Raw genomic sequence first — 24,574 nt, 5'->3', positions numbered from 1 at the left:
TAATAAAACCATTTTGTTAAAAAATTACTTAGTAATGATTGGAATTTTACATAGAAAATTCAGAAATTACAAAAAATGGCATTATATAACAAATATAATCTGTATAATATGAGAAGAGTTAGACACATTTGGTATAAAGGTCCACAGAAAACCTACACAAAAGAGAGATTGGCTGTTCCTGAGTTAATTATGCCTCTGCTGATGTTATGAGATAACATGACAGCAGCATAAAATATTCTCTTTCTAAGAGAATTTGTGCTAGCAATGTCTCTTCTATCCATTTCATGACTTATATTACACATGCCTTCTCCTGGCACAGTTAAGAGGCTCTCCAAATGTGTGAGGAAGAAAATGTGTGAGGCCTAAAAGAAGCACTCCAATTGAAAAGCAGTGTATTGTGAGCAGCCTATAGGTAAAAAAAAACCCAAAAAACAACAAACCAAGCACTGAACCTCTCCCCTGTACATAAACCCATATATGCAAATTATTCCTTCATAAGGCTTTACAATAAATCTGACATCTTTCAAATCTATATCTAATAAATATTACATGAAAATAGTTCTTCAGTATTTACATATGAAACATATAAAAATATGATCACTGTAAGACTACTTCTTCAATTTCATCTTCTAAAGAACCAAGGGTCTTAACTCCTGGCTTGCTTGTAGTGTATTGCAAACGGTGTCTGTTTAGGTTTCTTCCTTCACCGAAAAGCTCACTGTCTTCTTTGAGTTTACTGTTTTTATCAACAAAAGGAGTATTACTAGAGTCCCAATCTACATCAAAAGGTGGTGTATCGTTATTTTTAGAGAGAACAATGGTACTGGCACTGCTTCCAAACAGTTGTTCCATTAAATTGGACTTCTTTTCTTTTTTACTATCGAAATCTGCATTTTCCTTAACATTTTCTTCTAATTTGTCACTTTTTTGAGTAAGCCAACTTGGTCTCCCTGATCCTTTCCCAAAGGAAGGTATGTAACTACCAAATGTTAACTCACTACTTAAATCTACAGTCCTTACATTTCGTTGCTTCTGCCTTTGTGCTCTTGTGGCATCCTCCTGGCTGTCCTTTAGAGGAAATCCATTAGTAAACTTCCCTGGAATGTCAAAAAATGGATTAGTTTTTTCCCTTTTCTCCAGGGAATCAGATTTTCTTGCTGTATTTATGAGTGGTGCTGGGGAATCTGGTTTCATGTTTGCTGTACTTTGAATTTCTCTATCAATTTCTTGCATTTTAGCAAGCAGGAACTCTCTTTTTCGCCGCTCTTCCAGCATTTCAGGGCTTTCACTCTCTACTTCACGTTTGTGGATTTCTGTCTCCATCTTTATTTTCTCTTCTTTATCCAATGAAAAGTTGCTTTCTTTTTTCATTTTGTCATATTCTTTCCTTTCCCACTCTGTGAAAAATGTTTAAGCAATATTTAAAATCTTTCAATTTTAATGTGCTCTTAAAAGATTTTGAAAATAACGCAAGCAAAAACCATTGAGTTTTTAACATGCTCTTCTATGCACAGTATGGTTTTCCTACCGTAAAAATAAATTCTTCAAAAATTACAACTAAATCCACTCCTGGTTCTCTGCTAAAATATAAAAATCTATTGTTATCTTCCAAAGGCATCCAGACATTATCCATGTTTTAGAATTTTCAGAGCAATTTCATTTCTGCCAATTGCCTTCCCACTTCCTTGGTTTGAATGAAAATTAATACAACATTACTGATTTTAATAGTTCTGACTTGCACAGTACTTTATTTTACTTTTCATCATCACTGACATTAGGCCAGTCCTGGGATATGTGTTTGGGGTTTTTTTACCATAAAGATAACTACTCCTGTGAAGCTTTCAGGTCTCAAAGTCATAGGAGTCATCTTCTGTTTCAAACAGGGAACGATTTAAAATATACTGCATCTGCTGCATGCAGAAAACACCTTTACACAAGTGTTCTGTGTGGACTCAACGAGAGTGACTGTGCACAGCTATAAAGGGACACCAAAGGTACAAAACAGTAACAAACTTATAGACAGAACCTGTAAATGCTTATGTGTAGAAGAAAGAGGAAGCTTCTCAAATATTTCTCTCTTCAAAATATTTTTCTATCGAGACAACAGACGTGGTTGGCCAAAAGTTGAATATGACTACTTGGCCCCTGCAACATACTGGCATTCTCCTTTCAACACTTTACTCAAATTTCTGAATTTTGTTTTCACAGAGTTCCAGGTTATCTACTGTAATTCAGCTCAAGTTTTCAGAAATAACTGCAGCAGTTCAGTCAAAATATTTAAGAGATATTTTTTCAATAGTATATCATTCTACCAAATTAAGTAAGGAGCTACCTTTCTTTCTGTAAGGTGGGGAAAATACCAGCTTGTATCGTACGATGGGTAAGGTGGTTAAATCATCTTATTCAGAGACATAACAGAGCAGATTCTTGGCTCATGTCAGTTGTGTCAGAAGATTTTCACAGACTTTACCTCTGAAAGCAGCTACAGATTTTTAGAATTCTTGTCATATAGAGTAAGTGCTACTGTTCATTAATTATAATCACCAAAAGAGTTTAACATGACAGGGTGAAGTCCATCTAAAATACCTGAGATTGACTTAAGAATATAAGCCCTTAAGATGCTGTGAAAATCAAATGAATAAAAAAGCAGTATTAAAATATAGAAACTGACATTTCTCAAATAGCCACACCAAATGATTCAGATAATCAAAACCGAAAAGAGAAACTACAGTTTCAAATCATGTAAGTGAAGTAGATATGTACTGAAAAAATAGGTTATGTTAAACAAAGGAAATTTGTTCTACAATAGTAAAAATCTACTGCCTACCTCAATAACGTTTAGCAAGTCAGAGATAACATCAGCATTTACCTGCTATCTCATCCTTGTTTTGTGAAGCAAAATCTCTCAGACTCCAACACTTTTTTGTGGACAGCATTTTTTGCTGTTGCATACTTAATCACAGCTGAGTAGAGGGCACAGATTATTCTATATCCCATATTTCTTTCTGATTCTTCTTTGCATAATATAACTGAAAATAATTTTCCACTGTAGTGATCTCTGCAAAATCATTTTGCTCTTCTCACCAGAAACCAGCAGCCTCATTTGATTAGTATTCTATGGCGCATTTTTCAGCCTTCAGCTGCCTGTTTCCTTACCGTCATGAAGTTTTGGAACTCTCTCCTCTAAAGCCGGCATTTCTTGAAAATGTTTCAGTTTCTCTTCCCTTTCTCTGTCTTGGTCTTGTCTTAAGAGGTCTGTTTGCTCTTTCCATCCTTTGTCTCGAGTTTCTTTTTCCTGAAATACATTAATACAAAATCGGAAACTGATGGGGAAAAACAGTCAATAAAACAAACAAACTAACAAAATCATAAGAACTTCTATGTCATTCTGAAATCACATTCTTACTGCTACACATAAAATGAGTAAGTCACCTTAAACCAAACCAGCTTTGACAACCCAGGGGTTTGGCCCCAAAATATCATCACTTCTAGCATTGTTTTATACATCTGAAGCAAAATGAATAGACAGTCAACTCTATTTTGTATTACACATTTCAGGGAAGTTGCAGCTCCAATGCCATAAAGGAAAATTATCACTGTCAGGGTAGTTTTCTTTAGAAGTCAGAAGTTGTCTTCTTTAAGGGCCTTACCACAAGGCCAAACCTCACCACCTTATTCTTTTAACAAGCAAGCAATTAGTTACCCTCTACTTCCATAATCAGATCTTTTTAGTCAAGCAAGTGGGTTGTAGATTCAGACAGTTTCTTAAATTTTTGAAGTATTAAGTACCAAACAGTGAAGGAGAAAGATTTAATCTTGGATGACAAATTCAGCTAGCGAGTATATATATATACATTTAAAAGGAAGGAACCTGCAGAAAAGACAGAGATTTTTACTGGTGATATTAATAACACAGAAATGTAGCGGTAATGAAGAGAAATTATTTCTAAGAGAAATAGTTACTACTTAATGAACAAAGAAAATATGACTATCAGCCAAAAAAACTTCAAAGTGTTTTCTGTTCATGTACAAGATTATAATTGTTATATTAAAAAATATAAACTACATAACGAGATGGTGGCCGGGTATTTAAAATGCTTCACTTTAAAAACTGACTACCGAAACTTAATTTGCATTATTTAAAGCAATAACCACATAGAGATCATATAGCTGGATTTCATGAGTCCAATTGCACTTGTACCAACTGTATGGTTCTGTACTCACACCCCCAAATATATACTGGAATAATATACACATTAAACTATATCCATGGTTACAGAAAGAATTTTGGAAGAGAGAAGATAAAAATGAAACAGCCATGAAAAAGCTACAGCCCTAACTGGAAGCCAGTCAATAGCATCCTCGGCACATTACTTCTGAAAAATAGCCCTAGCCTTATTTGTACAATTTGTACCAGAATCTGGCTCATTCTGATTTTTAAGACTATACAAATCTCTTTGATTTTAGCCTGGGGTCACAAAAGTATTAGCAATACTTCTAAGGGTACTATTTTTATAATAAGAAAGGAAATGGAAAACAAAAAGAACGAAGCACATTGACAAAGCTAGAAAACCAGAAGAAATACCAGCACTGTGACAATAAGAGGAAGTGTTAGATTTATGCATTGTGAAATAAATCCGGAAAGTAAAAGAAACCATAATTAAGACCAAAGAGAAAAGAGAGAAAAGGCAGCCATCGCCGTTTAACAGATTGCTCAAATAAGCATAGAAACAAAGAAAACGGAAGAAAACCAAAATAAAGTCTAAAAACTTGAAAAATATGACAGTGGCAGAAGAAGAAATAAATTGAGCTAGTGGCTCAAGACATAGAATATGATAAACCTGTCACAAAAATGGAGCATGTTATTTCTGGAAGGGTAAATTTTCTCTTAAAACCCAGGATGTTTTCTAAATCGTATTTTCTATGTATTTATATTTGTATATTTACACATATTTTCTAAAAGCTCTGCCTTAAATAGTCTGATAGGTGAATTATCCAGAGCAGGTCTCAAATTTTTATGGAACTCACTATTTTAGGAAGAATTCCTTCTTTCTTGTTTACTGTGTCACCACAGACAAGTTCTGATTCTGGAAGAAGTTCTGCTGGTGAGAAGTATCCACTGGTTTGTACACCTTTTGTGAGTTGTGGTCCTTTTTTAATATTTTGGTTGTTGGCTGTAGAAAATACAAACTAATTAAACTGTGGTTTTGCTCGAAAATATCCTGCTATATACCTGCCTCTCATTTTTCATGATTTGCAGCAAACATAAAAGACTGTACTGAAGCCAACAGAAGTGGAAAGTATTGACAAGTTTCACATAGTTGTTGTAAGCATCTGCAAAAGCTAATTATAAGAAAAAAAATTTATAAAAAAATGCATGCAAAAATTCTGCTGAAAAAAATAATTTAAAAACTACCTTAAAGCTACTTACAGTGTCATTTGAGTATATTGAGTATTTGTTAAAAATCCCCACAAAATATCTCACTCATCTTACTGCTTGTCACAGAAGCCAACTCATAAAATTAACATTCACTTATTTGCATCTTTGAAACCTGTACACTTATCTCTAAGGAATAACATTTTAAAAAATCTGAACCCTAAATGGGATAATAGTAGAGCATCTATAATAAAATGAGCAGTAGACAAACTGTTTGAAATACTGGCATTAAATATTTAAAACAGTCCCATAAATTTCTGCTGCTTCTGACAAATAGATTCTACTGATTCAGTGAAAATAGCCCAAGTACACACACAGAACACACATATTTATGTGGATAGCATAAGGTTTGAGGCTGTCTTGTCACACCAGAAGAAATCATTGTACAGATAATTTTAGAAGATTATGTTCTGGGACATATGCACCCTTTGAGGAAAAAAGGAGTGCAGCTCATATGACAGACAGTAAATTTGAATCAGTAAAAAATAAACAAAACAGATCACCAAAATATTCATAGCAGTGAAAATACATATTTTTAAAGCTTCTGTAATTTATTGTCAAGTGGACGTTACCTATGACCTATCAGAGATTTTTAACAACCTTCCGCTCCTCCTTTACCCAAGAACATCTGGTATGAAAGGAGTTAAGTCTCCTGTTTGGTAAAGTTCTGTGTTTTGGTTCTGCTGCAGTTACAGAACAGTCAACAACCCATGTGCCCTCCTTTGTGCCCAGTGCTGTGAGGAAAGCAGCACAAAAAGATAAACGTTCCTGAACAAGCAGCACCAGAGTGAAACACCAAGTGTCACGAAAGGTGTAAGCCAGCTGAGTCATTTCAAAGCGGTGCCAATAATTTTTCTTTATTGCTTTATACAAGTTACCTCTTTTTCTTTGTACAATATCCGTGTCTTTTCTTGGTGTTAGCTTCAACATACGATTAGCATATATATTTTTTGTTTCAAGTTCTCTTTCTTTTTCCTGTGAATGAAAGAGGTAGGTATAACAATGAGTTATATTTCATTTATGAGTTATATTTCATTTACTGGAGCCCCTGCTGGTCTAGTGGTAAAGGCGCCGCGCTATCACCGCGGAGACCCGGGTTCGATTCCCGGTCAGGGCCACTCCCGGGCAGGTGGGGCTCGTTAGCCCTTAAAGGCAACCCACCTACGTCCTGAGGACCTCGCTGCCACCGTCCAAGCTCGCTTGGCCCCAGCAGATGAACCTTAGGATTAAAGGGTGGGCTCAGTTCCGCGCACACTGTGTCTCACCTAAAAAATCCAATGCGCAGGCTGGAAGGTGTAAAGACCTTCCCCGGATCTTCGCTCGCGAAGACTGGCCATTATTATTATTTCATTTACTAGTCATTAGCAAAGCTGTATATTAGAAGTACATATTGTAAATAGAAACAGAGTAATCAGTTGTTTCACCCAATGTTTTAAGGATAACAATCACAGTCCTAATCTTGTTTATGCTATAGGACAGCAGATAGAACCTTCTCTCAAAAGAAACTCATTAGCAAAATATTAGGGGAAAAAAGCACCTCTGCAGTGAAAATAAAGTCAATGCTTCCATAAGCACAAACAAGACTTACAATGCGTGTATAGATTGCACAGCTGAATTTTAGGTACTGTAAAGAATTAAACATTTCAATGCAGGCAATACTTGTCACAGGGCATGTCAGTATCAGGCAGCGGAGGCTCATTTTATCATAGGGGTAGAGGCAAACTCTTAGCACGTTTATGGAATAAAATGCAGAAATGAGCAGTGAGTTATCAGAAATTATCTGACAGTGAAAATATTTTCAAATCATCAAATTCTCCAATAACAGATCAGGCTTAAAATACTTACCCTAAACAAGTAAGTTTTAGAGCTACTAACACTACTACTTGCTTAATAGCTAGGAAGGTGGAGAACTGGTGCATCTCTAACGTGTTTGAGACTTGGAGTTTCAAGGAAATTTTCCTAGAAACTAAGCACTTTAGCTCAAGTCTTAATTTTTTTTTTAATTTATTTATTTTTCCTAAAGATAAACTGACTAGGTAGAACATAACAATATTTTAAGTACTTTAATTGAGAATTTGGGCAACAATGGCTGGCAGGGATGCAAATAAACCTTTGCACAAATTTAGCAACACATGAGGATATAAAAAATAAATGAAATTAATCTTTACAAAAACCTACTGTAATGCAAGTACATTAGTAACATAAAGTACTGTTTATGCCTGCAGATTTAATTTTGAATTCAAGGGTTCAAAACCTAATTTTCCAGTAGATTTTGTGGTTTAATCTCAGTGCTTGGCTATGTACTTGATCTTACTTTTCTTAACTAGTGCTAACAATATTGATTAATGTAGGAACATTCCTGCTATAAACACTGCAGGGTCAGAGCACAGAACATTTTGATTTAATGCAGTAAAAGAACTCACACGTGGTACATAATTAAGTACACATCAGAGACTGCAGTTACTGCTAAACCATTCAAACCCGATTGCAGATACTTCCAAAGATAAAATGCCAGAACATGGTTAGCAACTTCTATTCCTTCCATATTTTACCTTCAGCTTCTGATTTAACTGATGAAGCTCTTCTTGGAGAACTCTGTTTTCTTCTTGAGCCTCGTACAGCTTTTTTTTCTTTGATTGTAACTCTCGTTGAAAACTGCTACCACTTAACTCAAGATTTCTTTCCAGATCCTTCAATTAAAACAAAACACTATTTTTTAATAACTGAAGTACTTTCTGTAGTCAAATTACTTAAATAAAATTACAGTAAACCAGTGTCTTGGATTTAGATATCAGTTCCACCATTTCTGTAACACTGAATACATTTAAACCCTTAATCCTAACTTCAAGGGGGCAGACAGAGCTCCTGCAGATGCTGCAGCTCATCCTTCTGAGTACTGAGAGGTGATTTGAGGACATAATGGGAACTCACACTACTTTCTGCAAGGCTCTTGCCACAGTGGACCTCCACATCTCCAAGACAAATCTCCAACCGACGGATAAGAGACAGAATTCCTCCCTCAAAGTGCAGGATTAGAAGGAAGAAGACAAGAAAGAATTTTTAACCTTTCTACTAGAAACTAGCCTGTGATTACGATTGCATTTACATACCTTCGTCTTGCAACAGCTATTTTAAATGTACTGATGATGAAAGAGGGAAAAAAAAATAGAAGAAAATTCCTAACTTTTTAAAGCATGATTCATTTTAACATTATCTAATATTACAAATGCTGAAATACCTGATCATAAAACTGCAGATAACAGATGGTGACACTACAGGGTGAGGTGGTTTGGCTGACTCAGTGTTTATATCTTGGTGCTTTGGGACTTATTTTACAAAAGCTTAGTTTTCAGCTTAATACTTTGGATTTCTACATTTATTATTTCTGTAACGTAATTTAGGTTTAATTACTAATTTAGACACCAAACTTTAACATAATTTTAATGACCAACATAATTTCAGCTAAAATTAGGATAAAATTTATGTACTATGTATAAAAATATCTACTACAAAAACAGTACAGCTACCAACAGATGCAATAGTGTTAACACAATTTTAAAGTAAGATGAGTTTATCAATATATTTACAATGTAGACATGCTTAGACATGTTTAAAAAACATAAACATTTTGGCTGGACAAAATTAAAAAAATATATCGGACAAATTTCTTAAAATGTATATCCATAAAATGTTCTAAAGATCATTTCAACATTTAAAAAACTGCCCTAATTTTGTTCAGCTGAGGTCTTGGGTGTGTAGAATAGTGGACAATCAAACACTGCATGAATGCTGTTCAAAAATTGAAAAATAATTAATATATATATATTTTTTTTTTTAGAATTTTAGTGTACAGTTCCCTAAATACCCAGAAATTTTTAACAAATGCTTCCCCTCCAAGAGGATAAATTAGATTGCATAGAGTTGTATTATAATTGCAGGCACTTCTGAAATATTATTATTAGTTATAAAACACTTAAAAGCACAAATCTACAGGCTATATTCTGAGAAAATACACTTAAATTGTAAACAGAAATTTGAATGCACAACTACCAGGTATGTAACTATTATAATCACCTTGGAAATAATTTACTTGATTCTACTTCTGTGTAAAAAAATACTGATTTTCTATTTGCTCCACAGCTGTGAAAAATTACAATTCATTATGGCAAGAAATATCTATTCCAGATTCTTACAAGACGAAATTCATCTCACCTTAACTCTTTTTTCCCTGTCCTCTAGCCTGCTCTCTGCACTGGCGAGTTTCTTTGCCAGGTCATCTCTTTCGGCAAGGTGCTTATCTGCAGACAGCTTTTTCAGTTTCTGCAAGACAATTTTTGTTCTGTACAGTTCATCTTCCGAATCTTTCAACCGTCTCTCAGTTGCACGTTCTCTCTCCTGAGATTTTCGTAGGCGCTCCCTTAATATTCTAATCTCATTGTTGTGCCGAGCAAGGAGCTGAGAGATTTCGTTTTCCGTATCCTCAAACTTATTCAGGGCTTTCTCCTGCCTGTGCTGAAGCCTCTTCAGTGCTCTGTTTTCCTTCTGCAGCTCATCTAGTTTGATGTGGAGTTCAGTCAGTTCATTTCGGAGCTCATTGATTTTCAGCAGCCTCGCAGAAAGAACTCTTTTTGTAACAAGATCTATATCTTTTGCAGGAGAATCCCTAGTAAGGCTCTGAGAACGGAAACCCCACCGTGTCCCTCTTTTGCTTGGTGCATATTTGGAATCCAATTTCTTTGTGGCTAAGAGAGGAAAAATAAAAAGCATGTTTACTATTAGACAAGGCAGTTTGTCTGCTCAGGCATCCTTCTTGGAATCCAGCTCTGCCTAAAACAATTTTTCAACACTTAGCAGAGATGGTAGATTTCAAACCAGACAGTAAAAGGCATATTAGACCTATGTTCCTTTTGATAGCTAAAAAATGGAGATCTATGTCTGTGATCTACTGAAAGAGATAATATTTGCAGCCATTAATACAGGACCATTGTAAAGTAATCATCTGCAAATCGTATCAGAAACAACAGTCATATTTTGATATTGTTTATTAAAATGGTTTAGAAATATGATACCATAATGCATACAAAATTATCAAATGCTTTAAAATGGCAACAATTAGCTAATCACTAGCTAGTTATGTATTATGCAAGATGTAATTCTCCCAGACAAATGCAGTAGTATTTTCAAATCCAGCTGCCGTGCTCACAGACAAAACAGCAGATTTCAAAGGCTCAATGCAAAAAGCCTCCAAAGCAAAATTATAAATCCCATGAAAATTCAGTTCTCCCTGAATAATTTATTCTTGTATCACAAGTTATTTTCCACACAGTATTCTCATTTGATTACTTCTATGCACTGCTTGCATTCCTATTTGGTATTGTTATTTTATTGTCATCCCCATAGATAAAAACTGCACATTTTGTTTCTATCTTATTTGCCTCTCAAGCCACACTCAAAAAATAAAGCATGTAATCCACCAAAAATATCTCTCAAAACAACTGAATTAATAGAGATAATTCATACAAGCATAATTCATTAAGGTACCTCAGTGTTTGAAAGAAATACACTGAGCAGCAGTTTATAATTCCAGCTTGAAAGCTGGGATACAGCAATAGTGCAGTTACCTACACACAGACAGTGAGTGTATGTGACAGCAAATTCTTCCTCCCCTTTGGCACTTAGCATGTTTCTATTCTACAGAGAATACTTTTCAGCAAAAATAACAGCTTAAAAATATACTCTTACAATTTCCTATAAAAATTTTGCACAAATGCTCATTCATTTTCTGCTTGATGCTCATTTTTTCCACAGCTTGGGCAAACAAAAGAAGGTGTGTTTTTTTCCTTTACAAAGAACACTTATGTCACACTCAGGTGTGAAAAGATTATCTAATACATGCACTGCAGGAATGATGCCACTCCTACCACCAACTATGGGAATTCCCATTTACCATAGACTTTCAGCTCCCTCAAGAATTTTTCCATGCTTAGGACAAATTTACCATGATTGCATGTTTGATCGTATAGTTAAACTGGGGAATAGCGTCTCTCAAGACAACAAAACATGACATTCACAATACCTTCATGTAATAATTATGTTCAATTCTGGCTATGTAATCAACGAACTGGTCACTCATTTGACCCCTTCAAATTAAATAGGAGCAAAGAGGAACTCCAGTTTTTGTTTCCCAGACAGCTAACCCATGACCACTATAGAGAAGATGCCACTTGGGAACACAGAGAAGCTCAGTAAAACACCAGTTGCACCAGGACACTCACACTGTCAAGGATCTGAAGAGATCCACTCCCTGGGCAAATTCAAGACCTTCTGGCACAATCTAGATCATAATGTTGACCAAACGATTCATACAGTATCAAGCACTTACAAATGAACTGGGACAGCTGCTCAAGAAAGGCAGGACATGCTATGACTTCAGCAGAAAATGTATACAGTTATTAAGAACAAGCTGTCAAAGCATGGCAGAAAGCCTTCACATTCCTACTTCAGCCCAGGACCTCTATAGCCATTCTCTTCTTTTTTGCAGGGATGTTCACCTCCCCACATACTCAATCAAGAAAGCAGCTTATGAGTGCAAGGGAGCTCCAAGTGGAGCTATGGCACCTCATGTTGGAAACACTTTACCCTCAGGGAAGGAACAGGAAAAGCTTTCTTTTGAATTTCTACCTCAACCTAACTGTCACCAAACCCATTTTCTCTCTTGCCACCTTGGTGGTCTTCATTTGTTTGTTGAAAGTCACAGCATTACCCTGTAAAGCTCAGTCAACTAGATTTCCACAAGACAGATACCTTTAGGTTATCTGGTCAGAGGAGCGTTGATAATTGTCTCTCTTACAGACTGCATAGTAAGGACTTGCCTTGGATCCTTGGCCTTGAGTTTTTCGTCAAAGAGAAAAAGCAAGCATCAGCATGATTCAACAAAGAGCTAGAATAAAAGCCACGTTCTCTTGTTAAGAAAAATATGAAGAATTCTGAAAATCACCAACACCCCTCCTTATGCAGGAAGAGATCAATTTCAGTTTACAACAGAGCAGTTACTGTCTACCTGCCATTTGTAGCATAATTCACAGGAACCTTATTTGTAGATCCTCATAATGCTAGTTTCCCACTTTTGTTTCAGTTTTCAAAGATAATTGACTCTTTGGAGCAGTTACAAAGCAGCAATTTCTGCTATCTCCCTACCTTGGTAGTGCAAAAGGCTGTTTGAAGTCTGTGTTTTGTGATGTCTCTTTTCTTGGCTTGTAGATGGAGAGCTTAGCGCTGGTGACTGGCTGGATGAATGAGATGCGTTACCTTCATCTGAATAATAGGAGTCACTATATTTATCCTCATCTGATTTCCTCTCATGTTCAGAATCTGGGCTCCTTACTCTTTCTCCCATTTTTCAGATTTAACAGCTTTCCAAATTTTTCTCAAAGACTGTTCATTTTGGCACTAAGGATATTTTCAGTTGCCACAATGGGAGCAGCTGGATTATTTCCTCGGGTTTATCATCTTCAACTCTGAAGCACGAGATCTTTGCGGTTCAGTTCAGAAAGCAGTAGTTATCATTCAGAATGCATTTCTCTGTAACAATTTAGAGAGAGAAAGAAACAGGGAGAATGGTGTTCTGCTGTTAAGAAGGAAAGGTAAAAAAACATGTAAAATTATTCAGGATTCTTACAACCTTGTTGTCTTAAGATTTATATTCAATGTGACAAACATCAGTCTCTTAACGCTACTAGTATTACATTCAGTAGTCTGAGGCACTTCAATTCCAAAAGAGAAACCAGAAAATCAACACAGAAATCAGAAAATTAAATCTAGAATAAGAAAATACTCCCAGGCTTGAGCGGAGAAAAGAAGCATTTGGGAAACAAAACAGAACACAAGCAAAAGTTTTATGCTATTCAGGAAACTAATTTAGACGTGTTTTAAAACTTTCTAACCAAATGAATTAACAACTTATCCATGCAACTAGAATTGAGATATTTGTAGAATTTGACTAAATCCTCCATTTCACAATTTCTGACAATCCAATGATGTTTAATAATGGGCTTGAAAATCAATTGTCCCATTTGTCTGGAGTACCTTCTGCCCCCAACCACTAATGAGAGTGTACTTACATATCACAATCTTCACCCTGGAAAGTACTCTCATACCCTCTATCATCTAGTGCTTCTTGCCTTTAAGAACTAGCCAAGCACACATGCTTTATATTATATATATATGTATTTATATCTGATAAGAGAGACCACACTGCTGGTATATGGCAAACAGTACACCTGCAGCAGGTATAAAATGAGAAGGGCCCGCTCCTGCAGCCTCTCTTTTGATATAAACTGCAAAAATCCCAAAATCTCAAGGTGAAATCACTTCATTTTTGTTTTTGGAGACAATTCCTGAGAATATAATGGAGCAAATATATTAAAAATTTTCCTCACCTTCTCAGTCAAAAGAGTTCTCTCAACAGTTTAAGCAGTGTTTTACTGACTATGCTCAGCCTCCCATGTCTTTTGTCTCTCTCAACACTCTTCACAGCTCTCCAGCTTATTTCTCTATCTCTCTCTTCAATCCAACATCACGCCCCTAATGGGTGAATAAATAGGCCTTGAAACCAGAGCCCATCAGTTCTACCTGTTGAATCACATAAGTTCCTAGCTCATTTCCAAACGACAAAGCAAATTACACCCAAAAAACCTGAGCAGCTTTCAATCAGAACTGCTCTAAGCTGCAGGACATTCAACATACCTGTAAATGAGCTGTAAATTTTTCACTGCATTATTTCCCAATAAAATAAACTTTGCCTGCTTCTCGGCCTTCACTGCCTATACACGCAGAATTGCATAGCCAAGCAGAACAGAAATGTCAGCTGCCAAGACCATTTTTATTACAAATTCCAGCTTTCAGGCACAGTTCACTATTAGCACAACTCCGTCTCAAGTGACTAGAATTAATCCATTTGCCCTCATAATCTATACAGAAATAATTAGAGGAATAAATATCCCATCAGGTTTCTAAACTGGGAAGCTGCTGGGAAATTAATAGTGAATTACCTGGAAAAGAGTATTTTTCATTATTTAGTAAGTAACTTTCCAAAATAATGTTTTGTAAGCATCTAAATATTCTCAAAGTGGTCCAAATAATAATAATTACACACCTAAAACTTACATCAAAGGATTCTGATGAAAACAAAAATTTCACTGCAAAGCCCAGAAAGAAGACAAGCTATGCTTATGATCAATTGTTCTACAGATTGCTAAACACATGCTTGGAAGACATCAGTTATTGTGAACATTCAAATTATCTATATTGACTGTTCTGTTTCCTTCTGAAATAATGAAGTTACTAAAGACTTTTCAAAAGTATAGACCTAGCCATAACTGTATTATCTTGTCTGTCTTTAAGTGTAATGAAGACCCCCACACATTTACATGAGTGCAAAATTAAGATCGTGTAAGAGCATTAGAACATATGAAGGTGCTGCCTCCTCCCAAACAGCTCCACTCCTAAGCCCTGGCCCCACACATACAATATATTAATATTAAAGTACTAAAATAATCTGAGATATAAAAATAGTACTCTGGAGGGCTGTAACACAGACCTCATATTCTTCCAGTCATCTTGGATGAAATAAACACCATTAAAACTAGTAGTTGCTTTTGTAACCCACATGAAGTGAGGTGTTGTCACTGAAGCCACAGGCTGCTGGCTTATTTCCAGCTGACAACATGGGCCACAAAACTTGCCAGACTTTGTCTGAACTCATCTTGGGTGCCTGGAGCTTTGCTACAGCTTCTTTAGCTGCAACAACTTCAGTTAACAACCAGGGAACTTGTCTAATTTGTTGTAGCTTTTTGCTTAGCTTTGTCCATTTATGTTTTAAAGTAACAGATAGCAATAACCAGTAGTTACTCTGTGAAGAGGGAACCATCTCTGATCTACAACCCCTGCAAAAATGTAGCATAGGGTGGTCCAGGCATGGGGTGACTGCAGGGGCCTGAAAGTGCCAACACAGTACAGTGCTGGGGCCCTAAGCTGTGACATTTCACCTGTGCTTAATTCTGCAGGAGTCAGCCTGGGGAGTTGGATAAAACCCAGCAACGCAGAGGACAAAGAACGAGTACTCAACATATGAAAAACACACCACGTGTAGTAAATTCAGATGGAATGTGGAACCATAAATCTATGGTCAGAATAGAACAGAATGCAATAAAGAGCAAGGTGCACAGTGTGTTAACAACCATGTAAAAATGATCCCAAACTGACACAAGGCAAGGAGAAAGAAACCATCAGCATCCTCCTCCTGCCACGGAATGTTGATGACTTGCTGTAAAGATGTCCCCCTCCCAGCTGAAGCCAGTCAAGTCGCAGAGGATGAGTGAGTGGGCAAAGATAACACCAGAGGATTTGGTACTGGAGTTTGTGTTTGTATCACTGTACCCATATGCGGCTTGAACCGTGCTGGTATCTAGACTAATACTAAATCTTTGATTAGATTGTTAAGATTTTAATTAGACCAACAATCACTTGTTGGCTCTGCATTTGTGTTCCCTCATAACTGCAGAATGAAACAAATTGGCAGGAATTCAAGCAGCCTGGTCTGTTACTTGTTCCATGGCCACTTCTGGAGCGCACACATCACTGTTAGAGGCACCATCACATCCAGAGGCGTTACCCCAGCCCTCTGTGGAGGCAGGGATTACTCTGTGAGGCAAGTACCTTCAACAGTGTACATACAGCCAAGTCACAAATTTTGTCTGCCTTCAGGGCACCGAAGGATAAAAAGAAATCATCACACACCGACTTCTTCTTGTTTGAAAACAAATGGGATGGTATTTAGGGAAGGTAGAAATTCCTACAGATCAATCATCAAGATGTCTACTTATGTATATATATGTTTTTCATAACTCATTGTATTTTAACAAACAAACTGTAAGAACTGGAGGATTAGGATCATCCATCACTTCTGTACTGGATATTTCCCACTTTTAAGAATATTTTGCTAAGTATCATTGACACACAGCAATACAAATGAACAGAAATTTCTAATGTATTCTGGAAGTACTTTGAAATGCAATGGACTGAAAACAAACCGAAAAAGGTGAACCAATGAAAGCTCCCTTGAGAATTGCCAAAACCATTTTTTGAATCTTCAAATGGTTTTCAGTTTTATAAATTATATAAATAAATAATATTATCATATTTTCCATACAAAATAAGAAACCTTAGTCTGTCAAGTCTTGCCAATTAATTTTTCCACCAGTTTATAATATAATTAGATTGACAAAAGAATGCACAGTTTGTCTTGAGAACAAAAGAATCACTATTTGAGTTTTACTTCAGTTAGCCTAAGGACTTTCTAATTAAGAAACGTTTTTGTTACCTGATTTTTCAATTGTTACCAACTAGTTTGAGCTGATTATAAAGTAAGTTCAGCTCGTGTGAATCCACACAGATATATATATTTTCCACTGTATATTTAATAATTTTATTAGGAATGAAACACTGTGGGTTAGTAGTGGGTCTACTAAGATCCACTACCAACACCAAAACCCCAATCCCCTCTCCTCAAGTCTCCATGCAGGTTTTTAGAAGCCTAAGGAATCGAGATCAGGTCAGTATAGAATGGCTGAAGTAAATCTGCACTTGCACAAACTTCAGAAAGAGTTTTGTTTCCAGAATTTCATACTCTTTCACTTCAATGACTTCTATTTCTTGCTATTATTTACATATTTTGTATTGAAAACATGTTCATTATTACAAAAAACAGTCAAGCACCAGGTCACTGCAAAGGACGTGACAGACAGAACAGAGGAATACCAAACAACTGAAATGGTGACAGGAGATTCTATCCCTATTACTCCTAAGTAAATCACAGAAACAGAACCATTGGACTACAGGTATTAAGCAACAGACAGAAAGGAAAACCACTCAGTAATTCTTCTCTCACACTACACCCAGAGCTTAGCTCTGTAATGCAAGACTCATAAAACTTTTTATGACCTTTTCAGTATTAACACCTTTCCGGGACCAGGGGACGGCCGGTGCTTTCCCTGGTCACCGAACGACACTTCCCGAGTACAAACACTGACCTCTAACGGCCTCCTCAGCTCTGCCGCTTATTCCGAGAGATGGACAGTGCAAGAAACGCGGCTTCGGGCAAGTACAAAGGCATCAACCCAAGCCATTAAAGCGCTGAACTTAAGAGCAAAGAAAAACTTCAAAAGAAATTCGTCTCACTCCTCTTCCTCCATCCGTTTGATATCCAAATGCTGTATTTCTTCCAGGAGAGAGAGGAGCAAAATAATTTAGTGTACACTCAGTGATGAGACTTCAGTGAGGAAGAAGAATTTTATTAGGGAAGTTTTCTGCTGCTTTTGACTTAACTGTATGTATTTCTTCCAGGTTTACCAGCTTCTCACAGACTCACGGAATCAATGAGGTTGGAAAAGACCTCTGAGATCATCAAGTCCAAACACCACCGTGTCAACTAGACCATGGCACTGAGTGCCATGTCCAGTCTTTCCTTAAATATCTCCAGGGATGGTGACTCCACCACCTCCCTGGGCAGCCCACTGCAACGTCTAATCACCCCTTCTGAGAAGAAATTCTGCCTAATATCCAACCTAAACCTCCCCTGGTGCAGCTTAAGACTATGTCCTCTTGCCCTGCATTTTTGTGAATTAAACACAATATGGTTTTAAAAGCCAACGTTATGTGAACCTGATTCTGTGAGAGTAATACAAAGTGTTACTTTCATCAGCTCTCAAAATGAAAAAACTTCTCTAAGTCCCAGGTCAGGGATGAGGAAACATCAAACAGGGAATGTTCAGGCCAGTCCTAAAACCAGGAAAAGGGATTATGTTTCTAAGTCAGACTCCGCCACGGAGGCCCGCGCCGTCACTCACATTCCCACCAATATCCCAGTGTGTGCAGACTTACCTAGTTCAGCTCAGCCATCCCTGGGAGCAGCTCTCCACTTCCCAAGGTGCAAGCGGGCAGCTTTCCTTCACCGAGCACAGACGTTCTTAAAGAATGCACCGAATGTTATTTTCAGTCAGCACTTCCTGACAACACATTTTAAGCCACCGAATCTAGCCACACTAGATGTCTTCGCAGGAAAGGGGCTGAACACCGGCGGCCCGAGACTTTTCGGAGGCCAAGCCCAGGCCTAGGCCCGGGCCCGCTACCAGCGCCCGCAGCCCCCAGGAAAACAACACCCCGCGCCGCGGTTCGTTTCCCCCGAACGCTCCCTCCGCCCCTCGATGTCCCTGCCACCTCTGTCGCGGTCCTGCCGGTGGTACCTGCGCAGCCCTGTGCGGCCCTGCGCGGCCCGGCCCGGCCCCGCCCGCCCGGAGGACGCGCCGGCGGTTGCCGCGCTACGCTCGGAGGGGCCGCGAAGCCGCCATTGACAGCGGCTGCCCCGGCAACGGGCCGGCGGGGGCGGGCCCTCGGCGCCAGCCATTGGCTGTCCGCCCTGCCAGCTCGGGGCAGCTGCTCTCCCCATTGGTGAAGGGCCGCACCCCGGCTGCTGATTGGCTGAGGTGCTGCAGGGAGGGCGGTGCCGTGCGGGGCTCTGGCCGCGCTGCCGCTCCGCGCGCCTCCGACCGCACCGGCAGGGGGCGCTGCGGGCCTGGCGGGCGCGGGGCGGGGGAGGCTCGGCGGGGCCGCGGCCCTGCCCGGGATCTGCCCTGCCCGGCCCTGCCCGGGGTCTGCCTGGCCGTGCCCGGGGTCTGCCCGGCTCTGCCTGGGGTCTGCCTGGCCGTGCCCGGGGTCTGCCTGGCCGTGCCCGGGGTCTGCCTGGCCCTGGCCGGGGTCTGCCTGGCTGTGCCCGGGGTCTGGTCTGCCCTGCCCTGCCCTGCCCTGCCCTCCCGGAGTTTGCCCTGCCCTGCCGGCACCGCCTTGGTTCTGTCACGCCGCGTGTGTGCCATCGAAGCACAGCAGCCCAGGGACAAGGACCTGGGGGCGCTGGTGGACAGCGGCTGAACACGAGCCAGCACTTTGCCCAGGTGGCCAAGAAGGCCAATGGCATCCTGGCCTGTATAAAGAACAGTGTCCCCAGCAGGACGAGGGAAGTGATCCTTCCCCTGTACTCGTCACTGGTTGTTGTGTCATTTCTGGGCCCCTCAGTTCGGGAAGGATATCGAGGTGCTGGAGTGTGTCCAGAGATGGGTAACAAAGCTCATGAAGCGCCTGGAGCCCATGTCCTACAAGAAGCAGTTAAGGGAGCTGGGATTGTTTAGCCCGTGAGAAAGGAGGCTCAGGAGTGACCTTGTTACTCTCTACAACCACCTGAAAGGAGGTTGTAGTCAGGTGGGGATCGATCTTTTCTCCCAAGCAACCAGCCACTGGATGACAGGGCAGTCTCAAGCTACACCATTAGGAGGAATTTCTTCACAGAAAGGGTGATTAGGTTGGAATGGACTGCCCAGGGAGGTGGTGGAGTCACCATCCTTGGAGGCATTTAAGGAAAGACTGGGCATGGAATTTAGTGCCACGGTCTAGTTGACATGGTGATGTTTGGTCATAGGCTGGACTCGATGATCTCAGAGGTCTTTTCCAACTGGAATGAATCTGTGATTCTGTTTGGAGAGCTGCCAGGGAGCACAGGGGTGGACAAGCAGCACACCATGATGCTGGCACTCATTGCATCCCCTCACAACCCCTCCAGACAGTGGGACTGAGGGAAACCTTTGGGAGGCCTCAGGCACATACCGGCAGTGCCAACCTGAACACAAAGCTTGAGGTCAGGGCAGCACCTGGGTGTAACGACTGGTTAGGATGAGAGCAAAAAGAGAGAAAGTGCTCTCTGCTGAAATGTTTACTTAGGATGAGAGTTAGAGGAATAGCCAGTATGACCAATATGTGACAGGTTTTATGCATATGTACATATACATCTTTGTGTGCATCGTGTAATTTAAAAGCAAAACTCCCCCACATTAGCAGGAAAAAAATAAAAGAGGAACAGTATCAGGTTGTAAAATACCTAGAACTTGAAGCAAAATAGGTTGTACTGACAAAAGGATAAAAGTACTGCCTAAAGCCAGCAAATACGCTTCAATTCAAAGGCAGGCCCAATTTAATGAGGCTGTTGTGGTTTATTCCACAAAGAAGTTACAGGGTTTATAAATCTTCGCTTTTATTACTCCAAGTTAATGGTTTTTTTGTTTTTTGGTTTTTTTTACCCTAATGCTAATCTTTGTTAATAAATATAATCAAGTAAACTTCTTTCTGGAGAGAGGAAGGGAAAAGGCAATAGCAAATCTTGCTTGCATCACTTGCTGATGGAATATGTTATGAGAGCACAGTGATGGAAGTGACGCAAGAATTTGGGTGGAGTAGGATAAAGCAGAACATTTGGTACGAAAATTATAACCTGCCTGCATGGGGAGGCACAAATGGGACATTCTTGAGACGAAGACAGATTTGCCTTTGACGGAACTGAGTTTCCACAGTTATGAATGTTCAAAAGTAATGCTCATTGACCATTAAATGAAAACAATAAAATGGAGGAAAGAGGAAAAAATACTTATTTTTTTACCATGGTAATATTTTCAGGCAAAACCTGAAAAAGCTTTCTTCACAATAAAAATAAGAAAATATGTGGGAAATTGGAGTTTTAATGCACTTGAAATTAAAATATTGTCGTCCTTTCCTCCCAACCATAAATTTCAGGAGAAAAAAATAAAAAAATAATGGTTGTGAAAGAATTGAGAGATTCTCAAAAATTATGTGTTTTGTGTGCAAGAACTCTGAGTATGCTTAATTAAATTACTTGAAAATGTGATTTAGTGAGTAGGTTAGAATGCAATCATAAACATGTTAGCATAAACTCCTGTGGAAGGAGACAGACACTGGTATTTCAAAAGCAATAAAGTATCTGTGAGGCATAACCTGACATGGATTCTCTTGAGCTGAATGGAGCCTTTAATTTTTTGATCCTAAAATCCAAGAAAACAGGCATGAAGCATGCAAAAAACCCATAAACCAGTCTGTGAATTCCCTAATTTTGATTGCCTTCCTAATTGCACTTAATAATTTTGCTATACTTGCCTTAATATTATGAAATTGCTTTAAATAAACAATAAAAACTCATGTGGCTCATTTTTAAAATTCATCCTTCTGTGGCTTTGTGTAGCTCACCTTTGTGCTAAACAGTTAAACCATATAATTCATCATAGCAATGCTGGCAGAGAATCATTGATGTCCTTCAAAAAGACCCAGGGAATGACAAAGACAGAATAATTTTATTGCTTGCAACTGGAGGAAATGTACTGCTTGTATCTGGCAGCGAGCCAGGCCAGAATCTGAAATGCTGTTGCTGCTGTAAATAGGATGAAAAGGATTCGTAATCCATCTCCATGCCCACCGTAGCTAGGAAAATTGTAAGCAGAAAAAGCAATTAGAAAACCCAACCAGACAAAGCATTAAAAAACGTGTAAGGGACTTTTTTTGTGTGGATAATTTATAGGCTAATTGTCATGACTAACCATTTGGGGCTTGGTTAGTAACTGACTGATGACTAGTTTCTGAATGTAAGTAATACAGCTATTGAGTTCAGGCGGTATGTGTGTGTGTGTAATATAGGTATTGAATACAGGTATTGAGTCATACTGAAAACAGGTCTCTTGTTCAGAACAAACGACATCTTATCAGACTTCTCCATCAAATGCTCCATACAGAACAGTGCCAACAGATTTGAATCAGCTGCTGAGCTGGAATAGATTCAGATATTGCAAAAGGTTGGCATAAGGATTAATTGATGGAAGTTTGCTAATCTAAAACCTACAAATAATGTATTTTATATATTGTCCTAGCAACCTAACAGTTGATACGGTGCAGATAAATGGTGATGTGGTATTTCAGATTCCCTTGAACAGGACAAACATGTGAATCACCTGAGCAAGAAATAAAGTTTTGCAGTTTTCTTCTTTCTATGTAAAGCAAGTCTGATGTCTTAACTGATTGCTTGGATGGCAAGGTCGTTGAAACAGAGTATGTAATTCAAAAGCTGGAGGGGGAAGTAGAAGCCTCAAAAAGAACATCAGGCCCGGAGATTAACTGAGGGGAGGGGTGCTTTAGAAAGAGGGATGGAAGCCTAAATCAGGTCGTAGTGTCACACAGATTGATACTCCCAGAGGTACCAACAGGGATAAAAGCCCCAGGCTTATTGAGAGGAGTGGAACCCGTGCTCATTTAATTGTCATACATAAATATCGACGGTGAATCCCTGACGCATAGAGAACATGCTATTGATTTCCACTGCACCACAGCAATGGCTGTAGCATGTGGGGCAGGAACTGTTACAACGAGTGTATCGACTGTGATGGATACAACGGATTCCATGAATTGCCAGAACAAAGATGATCAAATTTGGAAGGGGAAAATCTTCATGGTATTGCTTTCAATACCACAAATTCTTGAAGAAGTGGTTAGCCATCAGCGCGCTTGTAGCAAGCGTGGGTAGAGCCCTTTCAAATCTTCGTTCGCGAAGCCTAGCCATGATGATGATGGTGACCTAAAGTATGCACGGAGGTATGAGGGAGCCAAAGTGACATGCTGCTTGCTTTAACCAGGAGCACAGCATGGCATGAAAATTCACAGTGAGATTTCGGTTTAGACACTCAGTTTATGCAAAAGAACAAAGGCTGGTGAAAACTATCAGGTTGAGTATGAAGTACCAAAGAAGATCCCTTTTGGCTCCGTGAGCTTTCACTTTTTCTGATGCTTTCCCTCAGAATAGGCTATATGATACTGCCTTGCACATTGGAACAGATGCATAAACTTAGTATATATCTCCCTACATATATACCTAAGGTAGCATTCACACTTGCAAAAAAATCTTTGTTTAAAGTCAGTGAGTTTATACTAAAGAGATTTTGGCTCAAGGCAGTTCCACAGGTCTGGGTAGCCAGGAGTGCTTGTTCAGGCAGCTGCTCCCAGTAGCAAGGCAGATATTTATAGAACAGAATAACATCATCATTTAGGTTGAAAAAGACCTTTAAGATCATTGAGTCCACCCATAATTTATTCCCTCTCTCCACTGCTATAAAGGTGGCCTACAAGGTCAGTGAGATCTCTCTATCAGAGCATGAGTATAGATGTAGTTATGGTCCAGCTGAAGGTTTTTTTCTTAATGTATGTTGTAATATTCTCCTGCATTCAAGATACATTGTGTATGAGCACACAATTCCCTTTGTTCTCAATTATCTGTAATCATTTAATCAAAATATTTCAAATTCTAATACAAATAAAATTAAATGACAGTCTATTGTGATGTTATAAATATTCATGGTGTCCTTGTACTTTTTAATACATGTGTCAAAATAAGCTGTGGTTTTGTTGGAGGCCAGATGCTTCACTTACTGTAGGCTCACCCACCTTGAGAAATGAAAAGCCCAAGATCACTTTCAGAGTTTGTCTCCCATGCCCTGGCACCTGAAGGGATCCAAAACCTTTCCACTGTTTCTTTTCGCAAGTGCTCCTGAGCCATCGGCCGAGTAGCAACTGCTCACCTTTTACGACTTAGTGTTATAATTCCTTGAAAGATTGTCTTCTGGTGTCACTTCTCATACTATGACAAGTTTCAACACCCTCAAGGGGATTTTCTTGGGGATTTTCTGACCATGGTGGCATTGGAGCTGCTGCAGTGCTCCTGACACCTCTTTTGTGTCTCTGACAGGCACCAGAGAATGGACTTCGATGAACTCAGCTGAACTTGAAAATGTATAAAAGAAGCATTGGACATTGTTCATGGGCATTTGCTTAACAATACAATTTTCCAAGGCTGTGAAATATGGAAATATTAAAGGGAAAGTATAGTGCAATGAAAGAAACATTTTCATATACTTTGCAGCACTAGTTGATTTCAGAGATTTTAGGCATTTCTTATAATTCTTTGTGTTAGTATACCTGCTTGGATCTTGAGCTCACAGCTGCCTTGTGGAGAAATACCAGGTGAATAACAAAAGCGTTTGCTGGAGAATCACAGGAACGTAATTTACAGTGTGATGAATTAACACTTCCACATAATAAAATAAGGTACTCCAATACTACAATATGAAGTTTTAACTTCTCATGTTGTGTTTTAGCAAGGGCCCAAATTAAAACAAGGTAACTGCTCATGCTCCAGCAACGAGC

General features: G+C 38.9%; 1 protein-coding gene across 4 annotated transcripts; it reads right to left on the bottom strand.

Moving 5' to 3' along the window:
- On the bottom strand, positions 1-18,710 carry LCA5 (lebercilin LCA5). Of its 4 annotated transcripts, XM_050314263.1 has the most exons (9): positions 18,377-18,710; positions 13,876-14,020; positions 12,635-13,018; positions 9,650-10,179; positions 7,990-8,127; positions 6,316-6,412; positions 5,029-5,174; positions 3,157-3,295; positions 1-1,397 (listed from the first exon to the last, which is right to left on the bottom strand). In XM_050314263.1, exons 3-9 carry the CDS (start codon positions 12,831-12,833, stop codon positions 598-600), a joined length of 2,049 nt encoding a protein of 682 aa, XP_050170220.1. In that variant the 5' UTR covers positions 12,834-13,018; positions 13,876-14,020; positions 18,377-18,710; the 3' UTR covers positions 1-597. The 4 variants fall into 4 exon arrangements, with proteins under 4 accessions (XP_050170220.1, XP_050170221.1, XP_050170217.1 ...); XM_050314264.1 differs by lacking the exon at positions 13,876-14,020 and having other exon boundaries at positions 12,635-13,064; XM_050314260.1 differs by lacking the exon at positions 13,876-14,020.
- Between the last annotated feature and the right edge of the window lie 5,864 nt (positions 18,711-24,574).

The sequence above is a fragment of the Myiozetetes cayanensis genome, unplaced genomic scaffold, assembly GCF_022539395.1.
Source record: "Myiozetetes cayanensis isolate MyiCay16 unplaced genomic scaffold, myiCay2020 scf2-11, whole genome shotgun sequence".
NCBI lineage: Eukaryota > Metazoa > Chordata > Aves > Passeriformes > Tyrannidae > Myiozetetes > Myiozetetes cayanensis.
The sequence above is the reverse complement of the archived record's forward strand: the minus strand, read 5'-3'. Positions and strand labels throughout refer to the sequence as shown.